The 11,148-nt window shown below is 39.1% G+C and overlaps 1 protein-coding gene across 1 annotated transcript; it reads right to left on the reverse strand.

Annotated features, from left to right (window-relative positions):
* Positions 1–801: 801 nt before the first annotated feature.
* Positions 802–10,255, reverse strand: slc35b3 (solute carrier family 35 member B3). Its single transcript, XM_072691357.1, has 10 exons — positions 9,706–10,255; positions 8,260–8,487; positions 6,792–6,913; positions 6,228–6,382; positions 3,985–4,092; positions 3,287–3,384; positions 2,981–3,073; positions 2,766–2,877; positions 2,583–2,652; positions 802–1,476 (listed from the first exon to the last, which is right to left on the reverse strand). Exons 2-10 carry the CDS (start codon positions 8,470–8,472, stop codon positions 1,326–1,328), a joined length of 1,122 nt encoding a protein of 373 aa, XP_072547458.1. The 5' UTR covers positions 8,473–8,487; positions 9,706–10,255; the 3' UTR covers positions 802–1,325.
* Between the last annotated feature and the right edge of the window lie 893 nt (positions 10,256–11,148).

Genomic DNA, 11,148 nt, shown 5'->3' on the forward strand with positions numbered 1-11,148 from the left:
AACTTGTGTACTCCTGTGGGCCCCTACTTCCATCCTTATCTCTATTTATAGAGCAGTAACATCTGTTTCTATACAGTGATGTTCCAGAATCAGGAGCCAGGATGTGTTAGGAAGGTCTTGTCCAGTCTGCTGTTCTCCATCCACCCTTTAGAAAGAAATGACCATCATGAGCCCAACTTTCTGGTCTGGGGGTTACAAAACCTCATTGTATTAGTACCGTCTGACCTCTGTGACTCCCTCGAGTTAGCGGCATTAGCATTTTTATGACCTAGTTTGAATAAGTCTGGAATGCGGTCCCCACCCAAGCGATCCACAAATTCTGACACATTTCGAATGGATCAGTTAAGACGGTGATGGCGTTCTTTATCATCGGCAGGCTGCGTCATGGTTGGTTGTACCGACAGGCTGTCTGTAAAGGAAGAGGGTGGTACTGCCTGCACAATAATCATTTCCCTAGGGGTCTCTCTCTCTCTTTTTTTTTTTTTTTGCAAGTGTGCACACACACACACACACACACACACACACACACACACACACACACACACACACACACACACACACACAAACGTTCTGCTCATCTAAATTAGGTCTAAAGCCAAGCCCTATGAACAATGTTTGTTTTCTTTCTAGTGCTATCTTATTCCAGGATTACTAATCAAACAAGCCCTGGGCTATCGGAGGGGTAAACATCTGAGAAGCTGCTTGGCAGCCTTTCAACTCTCCATGCTGCAGCCAGCGGATAAGAGACGCCTGGCAAGCTACTTACGCTGTTATTTAGGAAAACACTTCAAACCATTTGAATAAACTTCCCAGTTTGTTTTTAATGTAAAAAGAGCTACCCTTTCACCAAACAAATGGATAGTGAATATGGCAGCCGACACACTGATACACTCCCAAATGTCGACTTTTTGAAACCGCTGCTGTGTTACTTCCCATGTTCCCTGTCTAATCACAGTTAAATAAAACAAATGCATTTGGAAATGACAGACTTTGTCAAAGAACGCCATCACTTTACAGGCCCATGCAGGTGACCGAGATCTGTTACAACAGTGATTCCCTTCGATCGACAACCAGTTCAGACATGATGAGGCTGTTGTAACTCTTTTTACAATCCGAGTCCTGCACCAAAGGCCAGGCAGGCTTAGGCCAGTGCAAAACTTTGCAATTTGGCTAAAATCGACAGCATCCATGTTCTTTGCCCTGTCCTCGCTAGCAGAGAGCTCCTGCTCTTCCAGGATATGGCAGCAGGTTGTCAGGTCCAGCTCGTTACCACATGGCCAGTCCACTTAGGTGTAGATAAGGTCTGTATGGTAAGGTCACTCAACCTAAATCGTCTGAGAGAGCGGTCGGCTCTTCTTGATGCTGAGTACTCGTTTCCGGAGCTCGGCAAATGTGGGTAGCTTCATTTTGTCTCTGTTTTTGCTGTAGATATTGAGGAAGATACCGAAGACAACCAGCAGGCCTCCCCATACATACCTATACCAGACACAGTGATACCATGAGTTAATGAACAAACATTCTGTTAACCGGGAAGGGGTGTGGTAAGCTGATCTCATATCACAGAGGATAAAATTAGTGTGATAAACAATATGCTTTTTTTGCCAAGTCTTATAATTTGTCTTGATATTTTGAAATGTTCTTAAAATGTTGATTTTTTTATTTTATGAAAGATTGCTTTATTGTTATTTGCAGAAAAGTGGTTCATGTTGACTACTTCTTAATTTGGAAAGAAAAAACTAAACGCAAAATGTACTATTTTGCAAAGGGTGCCCAAACGTTTGCATAAAACTGTATAATGCATTGTGAAGGTCGAAGTATCTTGACATAATTTTCCATATTTCCTGCTCCTAACATATCCTAGTTTTTACACATAATACACAAGCAGGGTAAACATGTGCACTGATGCCATCACAAAATAAAATTAGTAGCCTGAAGGAAAGTTTAAAACCATTAAACAGAAATAAATATTTGAACTTTGATCATTAAAAAAACACCTAAGAAGAGTACTTTGAGAGCTCACTGTAACACTAGAAACCAACTGGATACAGCAGTAGACTGATGGGCTCCTACAGAAAGGATAATGCTCCAGTAAGTATCATTGAGAACACAAATATATTTTTTTCCATCCTAGCCTGAGCTAGGTTACTTAGCTAAGGTTAATCGACAACAAGGCTATGTTTTCCACACTATCCTTAAAAATACGTTCCTTGGCGATGAACATTAACTGTAGAAAAAATAACAAATAACTAAATAGGCACCCAAGCACAGTCCTAGTTTATCAGATGCATTGACATATACCAACACTTGTTGGCCATTTTATCAGGTACTCCCAAAAATATAGGTGCACTTTGCAAGCTTTCAATTACTCACTGCAGTCAATGATCAATGAGTGTGAGCACAATGTAGGTCAAGCTAAATAAATAAAACCCAAATTCAGTATACATCCTGGTCTAAAATATATTTTTACACAATGTTTTTTTTTTATATATAATTTCACAGATACTTGCTTGATACTTAATACTTTTTATGTTTTATGTAAATTAAATTCTAGGTGTGACTTTAAAGAGTGTGTGTTCACTTACTGAAACGTGAATGGTTTTGTGAAGAATAAAAATGACAAGACGATCGTCATGGCCTTTCTTCCTGTTGTAACTAAAAGGGAAAGGAAAGAAAATATTAAGAGTTAATATTCTGCCATATTCAGTTCACATTCAAGCAGTTAAAACCAGCCCTCCAAGTGATTGAAACAAAGAGGACAGTCTCACCTGTGACTGCAACCAGTGCTCCGAAGAGCTTTATCAAGGCCAGAACAAAAGAAATGCCAAAGTAACCGGTCAGAGAAAAGAAGAACGCGTAGCCATATGTAGTTACTGGATGCTGTCGGAGAGAGAACAAGATTTTAGATTTTACATAACAGATTTTACAAAGCACAGGTATTCTTTGGCTTTTTGGTACTTTGTACCGCTTTTCCTAAACTGACCTGAGCACAGAAGGCCACAGCAGGTCCCAGTCCACCAATGCACAGGAGTCCCAGCAGAATATACACAAATCCAATAGAGTAGGAATATAAAACCTACAATAAAGAGAAATCATGGAAAATATATAGAAATCAATCATATACTGCTGCAGACTTGTCCAACTGAAAGAGTGATGAAAAAACAGATACAATGAAAATTCAATTGGAATTAAATTATAGCACTGCATTGGCTACCCAACCAACAGATCAAATTAATTTAACTTAACAACAAAAACATTTAATTTATTTTATTATTAGTAGTATTTTTACCATTTCAGAGTTGGATCCGTTGTGCAGTTTCATGGCTTTTTCCTGCACATTTCCAATAGCAGCATCGGCACAAAGTGCCAGAGAAATAAGGATAACCCCTGAAAGAACCAGACATAACATAAAAAAAAAGCACAAACAGCAAATTAAGCACAAACAACAAAACCTTTATTTTATAACAGAAAGAATTGTCAAGAGAGATTACTTGCTGCATGTTCCACTGCAAAATAGTTCCACACTGCAGACTCTAACTAAACTCTTTCATTTACCTCCTGAGAACATCAGTACTGCTGACTTAACCTGTGTTCAGAGCGCCACCTGGTATAAACGAAGAATCAAGACTAGATTGGAATTTAAATAACCATACTTGATACTTGATTCATTCAAATATGGTTGAATCGGGAGATTCCTAGTGACAGACTCACATGTCTTAATCAACATAAACTAACCTAATTCACTCTATGGGCAACAAGTCTCAATGCAGCAAATAATCCATACAATAAAAATATTTAAAGCATTACCCTTTTTATGAATCAATATATTATATTGACATATTGATATATATGTTTATATAAGATGAGATTGTTAATGTTATGTTTAAATGATTGGTTCAGCTTCAGTCTAATGCATAACTATTTAGCTGAAGGCAAATTATTAAAAATGTGCTCCACTTTGTGGTTTTCAAGAAAGTTTAATGCTACCTGTCACATTGAAGTTTGGTGCAACCTTGCTGTCGGCCAGCGTAAACCAGATTAGGCCAAGACTCATGCACATTGCAGCAGACACGTCGGCAACGTTGTACCGCTTCCCTGCAAAACAAACAGACATAGTATAACGAACATGATAAAAACAAAAAACAACAACTAAAAAATAGAAAATAATAAGTGATTATCACTTTTTGTTGGACAGAAATGTGATTGGTTTGGCACCTGTCAACTCAACGTGATCTCAAAGGCCTTTCAAAGCTTCTACTGAACATCAGCCACAGGCAGGATGCAATTCTCTGTGCTGAACACCATTAAGAAGGTGCTGGAGATGCCCCTATGAGGCTTTTGTGCTGTGGTCAGGTAGAGATGGAGGGAGCAGAAGGGGAAGAGCTAGTGAAGCTTCACAGCTTCAGATCACTGAAGCTGAGAAGAGCTGCCATGACACTGGCTCCAGGTCGGCTCTGTGGAGCTCTTTGAACAAGTTCAGCTATGGAGAGAGGTTGCCTTCATCAGTTCAACAACTGAGAAAGAAAGAGCGAGAGAGAGGGTGAGGGGAAGGGGCTTTCTTCCCTTTCGTGCTGGACTCAACTCAATCAGAACCAAAAAAAAAAAAGGGGGGGGGGGCAGGGAGGACAGAGGGAATGCAGGGCTTTTTGAGGCTGGACATGTGGGGGAAAAATGTAGCAAGAAAAAGACAAGACGAGAGAAAGAGCGAGTAGAAGTGTTGCTGAACCCGACGCACATAAAGAGAGGAGAGTCTTCCCAACCAGTCCATTGCCGTGGGGATGACAAGGTGACGCAGCAGGTTGGTCTGTAACTCTTTGATTCTGCAATGCTTTGATGGACTAGCATCCTGCATGCATCCCGAACCAATACATCAGCCCCAGGGGACCAAAGGGCCGCAACACAAAGAAAGAACCAAAGAAAAATATCCCTATCTGAGAAAAAAAAAATCTGTTGGATGGGAAACCTTGAGAAAATGATGGAGAGATGAAAGGAGATAGAGAGACAAGTTCAGCCTCTCTCGCTCACTCGTTTACTTGCTTTCTCCCCCTGAGAAGCCCAACAGTTGCATCAGAAAAGTGAAAATAAAAATGTTACTAAAGTGGCTGGACTGTGGTCACTGCTTTCAATGAAAGGATCAAACTGAAAAACTAAAGCTTAAAAAGAAAGCAACAATTAGAACCTATTCCAGTCAGATCATACATCATAACACACACTGATGAGACAAAATATTCTGAGCACTGACAGATAAAGCTAAAAACATTGACCATCATGTAACAATGGGACAACAAGGTTGACATTGCAGATGTAGGCAAAATGGTCAGCTAAAGACCTGAGAGACAATGACAATGGCCAAATCACTATAACCAGATGACTGGGTCAGAGCACCTCAAAAACAGCAAGGCTTGTGAGGTGCTCCTGGTCAATAGTGGTGCATACCACAAACCAGCAACAGAGCACTGGCTGGTAGTAAATGACAAAGACGACCACATTCAATATTTGAGGTGGTTAAGTGCCTAGTTCAAGGGCCCAACAATTGCAGCTTAGCGAACCCGGCTATCAAATCCGTAACCCTGTTATTAATTAGCCAGTGCTCTAACCACTGAACTACCACTGCCCTAAAAGGCTATAGTCCTAGAGTCCTGTTTCTTTCACACGTTGGATCAAGTATTGCAGCAGCTTAGAGCAGTCCATGTTTAATGAGTGATAGTATAAGGACTAAAGAGTCAAAATTTATAATGTGTAACCAGTCACCTACAACCAAACCTGGATGAATATGATGAGACTTGCCTCAAGTTCAATTTTTAATTAACAAATTCAAACCTTATTTGGCAGCTTCCTGAATTTTCCATTTCATCTTAAATGATGCATCTGAATGTAACTTTTCTTTAATGTATAAAGAAAATTCAAAGAAAATTCCCTTAAAAAGCAGGGAAATAATTAGCCTAGCTCAGCCTGTGACGATTATTACTGTCACCCGTTATCTGTGATTTATAGTGTTTGAATAAAGATTACAAAAAAAAAACAATTTTTACATTTACATTTTTATCACCAGCAAGTAGAAACTGACATGAGCTTAAGTACACAAAACTATGAAACAAATGTTTAGACATCAGATGTGTCTTGGCTAATCACTTACATTTGGAAACTTTGTATAAATCTGATTTTCTATGAACTATTCCTTTAATCAATTGTAGTAGTTCTTAGTCTCTCTGATCCATGTTGTCATTTACCTTGTATGAAAACTCCTCCTATCATAACTGGAATGAGTTTGCAGCACTTGAAGATGACTTGCGTCGGATAGTTCAAGTATCCCAGTGATGTGTTGGAGAGGCCCATGGTCCCAACCGTTAGAAATGCTATGATCATGTATGTTTTGCCTGGGATCCTGAAAGAGTGGTTTGGAAGAAAACATGGCTCAGACATAGTGGTTCTTTTAAACTACCAATTAAGCAGGCAGTCAGGCAGATCCGTGGCTCACTGAGCTTCTTGAGACCTACAACACACTTAACCGAACCAGTCCAATCCTGAATTAATCTAAATAGTGTTTCTAATTATGTTCATTATTGTGTGTCTTTACTTTCCTAAATTATGATTCAAAACAAGGGGACAAATCAAACATAGCCTGATACTATCATACATAGCATGATAACAACAATACTAGTTATTATGATTATTTGTATTGTATCCATGAAACACAAAGTCAGTCCAGAAACTAGACTATTTTTTTTTTTACTGCAGCCTTCTTACTGTTGTTGCACATGAACATATCCTCATGATGTGTATCCAATACCCACCTCCTCCGCTTGTCCTGGGTAAGCTGCAGTTCTACCAGGCCAAACACAGAGTAGAACCCAAACTGAACAAGGGTGAGATACCAGCCAAAAGGTTTAAATCCTTCTACTGAAAAGATCAGCTCCTACAGATAAACAGAAAGAGAGATTTGAAGAATATAATCAAATGTAAATCAAATGCATTAGGTTAAAGTGTCGAGGGCTGAAGTGATTAGACTTATTAGTCAATATATCAGATAGTCTCCAAGTCCCTCATGAGCTCAATAGTGAGCTAAAAAAGGATTCACTAACTTAAACAATGCCATAGACAAATCTTGAATCTAGCTATATAGCATATAAAATATTCAACTGGACCATGTCTCATAATGTTTGTTGTGATAGGACAGTAAGTATATTTCCATCACATCAATATAGTGTGTGTGTATATATATATATATATATATATATATATATATATATATATATATATATATATATATATATATATAGTAGTGTTGTTAAAATAAAATATTTCAATAAGTTAAAGAATTTAAAAAGCAATAAAAATTATTTCACAATAAGTGGTATAAGGAAAAATGTCTACAGTAATTTAAAAAAAAATGAATATAGATGACACAATGAATATAGATGACTGAAAAAATGCTGTGCTATGAACTCCTTCCATGGATACTAGTGGTGTAACGAATCACTGAGAGGGGGTAGAGTTATAGTAGTGTGAGGCGTGGGAGTCTTATATGGACACACTGAGTGTAAAAAGGTTAAATCTAAGTAGGTCCAAGTAGGTCAACCTCAGAACGACAAACGCAATGTGGAACAGTATGAAAGGAAAAGAATAAAAGAGAGGTCATCTCTCCACTCAATCGCTACATCACAAACAGACAGTGTCAAAAGTTACTAATACAAATGAAACACACAAAATACTTTCAAACTGAAATCTAAAATTACTGTCTTACATTTGTCTACCTTTTGTCGTGTGCTGACCTGAAAAACGATCTGATCCGTGGTTCAAAAATCATGAACCGACCTGAACCATGAGTTGAGTTATCTGTTACACCACTAATGGTTACACCCAGCACATATGCCTGCATTGGAGTTTTAACTACCTACAAACAGACTTCATAACACATGAATAAGCATCAAACAGCCTAATGTATTCAAAAAGCAATACTTCTGTATCAACTCTGAATTTGAATGTCATTTAAAATGGAAGCTTAATGCAGTTAATTACATTATATTGGCATAAGGAACACAACAGCTACTAAGATTTGTTTAATTTATAGAATTGTTTATTTACAGAAAGTAATGGGACAGTGTGTCACCACATATCAGATATATGAAACAGACCCTCACATTAAAGTCTTTACAGGAAAATAATATGACTGCCACTGGACTCTATATCACGGCCACCATTACATCCAATGACCATTTAATCCCTATTTGTGGCTATTCATAGGAGAACAGAGACCCTTACCTGCAAGTACCCATAGATGAGGTAAAAGAGGAATACTCCAGCCACACAGATGAAGAACTGTGTTGGAGTGTTGAAACTGCTCAGGTTGATCCCCAGCACTTTGAGCTCCTCCACGGATTTGATGTGTGGGGACATCACCTCTGTAGAGGAGGGAATGGAGATGGAGATGTGTTTCCGGGAGTTGTAGTTGATTAGGCCAAATTTGGAACTCATCGTGTCTGTAGGCTCCTGTGAATTTGGAGAAGATGTCACGGTCAACATGAAGACATGCCATCAATGCACAGCGAACACTACTGTGTTAAGGACATGTAAGATGGGGGAAAAATATCAAATCCTAACTGACCACTCAGATATGAGTGCTTCCTTCATACTGAGCACCCATTTTAAGGTCTATGCAAATGAACACCACTTGCAGTGACTGAGATTTTAAACATGTAACAGTCAGCTGCTGTAAAAAAACATAGCCCATGTGGAATATGTTCACATCTAATCAAATCTAAATGCAATAACTATTCAGATTAAACCTCTACAGAATGATGTGACTTGAAAAATATGGGTTGTCAACTGACATTTTAACAAAGGGAGCAGCAATCGACTCCTGTGCTCTAAATAAGTGAACTGAAGATGACAGTTAGACGAAAGACTCCTTTAAAAGAATTAATAATTAACATGAAAAAGTGGCATTGACAGGTCTGACTTTTTAAACATGACCTTCCCAGCAAACACACAACATTGTCACAGCGTTGTCCACTTTCTTTTAATGTTGCTACAACGTTCTCAAAAGGTACTGCTGTTTACATGGTGTCAAAAAGGTTGTCACAACATCATTTAGCCTCATAATGACCTACTGGAAGCTTAGCACAATTGCATGGCGATCCATGCACAACATTAGCCCTGTTCAATCAAGATTCAACACACATGGGGTCCTGTGGAGAATTACCCCGTGAAAAATACAATCTCATCCAGATACACAGTATGTAGATACTCTCCCGTACTGAATACAGTGATTTATACTTAACATCTGCTGAACTTCAGCTAATTAAACCAGTCGAATAACACTGTTTGTAATGAAACCTGCAGCTGATCAGTGTTTATTAAGCACTAACCGTATCCTAAATATGCTCAGAAAAGCATATTGTTATCATGATTACAAAATATCACAATACAATAACATATTGCAATGTTGCCCAGCTCGAGCTAGTGATAATGCCATATGGCAACATCACTTAATACTAAGGCTGAGACAGCGTAAACAGCACCAGGATGAAGCAAGGCTGCATAAAAGAGGACAGTGCTGTGTGTTTGCTGGGTAATGAAATAGGGCTGGTATTTCTGCACTGGTCCCTGCTGGGAACTGGCACATGAGGGTTGTCCCTCAATATACAGCACTGTAAATTAGGCGGTTCTTTTACTGTACAAGACACAGTCCACGTAGATCGAGCTTACCTGAACTAAAGACAGAGGTGAACAGTATTACATGAATCCGTGGAAGGCATCAGAGGGCTGACACACACACACACACACACACATACATGCATACATACACATACACACACTTCTGCTAAGACAGTCTCAGATGGCCTGTAAGGCACTTAATAAGCCAGCTAGGAACATAACCATGCCCACACATCCTTAAGCCCTCGTTAATATAACAAAGCATAAAGGAGACAGCTAACTGAGCGTCTCCTAAAGCAGTGACAAACATGACACGACATGATAAACAGAGAGAAACGTCCACTACAGAGCAGCACGACGAGCTAGCGGCTAACCGGCTACACGACTGAACCGAGTTTCCGGTATCGAGAGCAGCGGGTAAGCGAGGTGGTTTTCTCCAAGTTTAACACAGCCGTCTAAGTGCCATCGACAGCAGGTCGTTTTTAAGGGCTTGGGGGCACCATTACTACAGCTTGGGGATGTTACTTCGCGTCGCTGAAGCAGCTATTCCTCATTATTTCGCTTCTACTTAGCATGTATGCTAAAGCTGCCAACGGCTTCCTCTGTATGTGGAACTCTGACCTGGACCACGCGGCGCTGCACTCCTATTGGTCGAAATGAGACGACGTCACGAGTGCTGACGTATAATACGCGTACTTTTTATTATTATTCTTTATTTTTAATATTTGTCTTAATCTCAGTGTATTCTCTTCATTATCCGAGCTGATCCGAGCTGATGAATGTGGGTAAGAAAAAAAATCACATAAATCATGGTCTAACTTCTAGGCATGCCAGGGGTTCCCATGCCTCCTGGAAAATATGGAAAACCTTGGTTTTCTTCAAAGATTCATTTTTTCCAGCCTCCTGAAATATATTAGTAAAATGTTAGGAAAGTCGAGCCACTGAGATTCCATACTTTACTGATGTCCTAAATATAATTATTGAAGCATGCAGGTAACGCTGCAGGTATGTGGACAGGTACACCGGCATCATACAATGTTACATACAGTGAGTAAGTCACCACTCATTATACAGCTGTCATGTGCTCATTAATGAAAAGGACACTGCTTAACACACATGTTCCTCACAAATACTGAAGAATTTACTGAGGGATGGTACTGGATGTTGAGATGTACATCCTGAAACCATGTGTGTAAAATAAATGAATGCTTAGAGCTTGACTCATGTACTCATTTTATGTATGTTGTCATGTATATAAGTCCTGGAAAATGTATAAATGTCCTGGAAAAAGTTATTTTCAAAAAAAAAAAAAAAAAAAAAAAACACATGCAGAAACCCTGCATGTGTTCTGAATAGCATAGTTTGAACCAGTGCAGAAACCGCACTCAGTATGCACTCAGTATGTGTCAGTGCTCTAAGTAATGTGAGCAAAACTAGCCTAAGACAACAGAAAAGATCCATACCTGGCTTATTCCACCGCTTGGCTCCATTTCG

The sequence above is a fragment of the Salminus brasiliensis genome, chromosome 1, assembly GCF_030463535.1.
Source record: "Salminus brasiliensis chromosome 1, fSalBra1.hap2, whole genome shotgun sequence".
Lineage (NCBI taxonomy): Eukaryota > Metazoa > Chordata > Actinopteri > Characiformes > Bryconidae > Salminus > Salminus brasiliensis.

What these genes read in the sequence shown, in the direction of transcription:
- slc35b3 (XM_072691357.1), bottom strand. Translation starts at nt 8,472, where the DNA reads ATGAGTTCCAAATTTGGCCTAATCAACTACAACTCCCGGAAACACATC. An exon ending in TCATCTATGGGTACTTGCAG is followed by an intron (nt 6,914 to 8,259) that starts GTAAGGGTCTCT and finishes GTTTATCTGTAG; the next exon opens with GAGCTGATCTTTTCAGTAGA. An exon ending in AGCACTGGTTGCAGTCACAG is followed by an intron (nt 2,653 to 2,765) that starts GTGAGACTGTCC and finishes TTTCCCTTTTAG; the next exon opens with TTACAACAGGAAGAAAGGCC.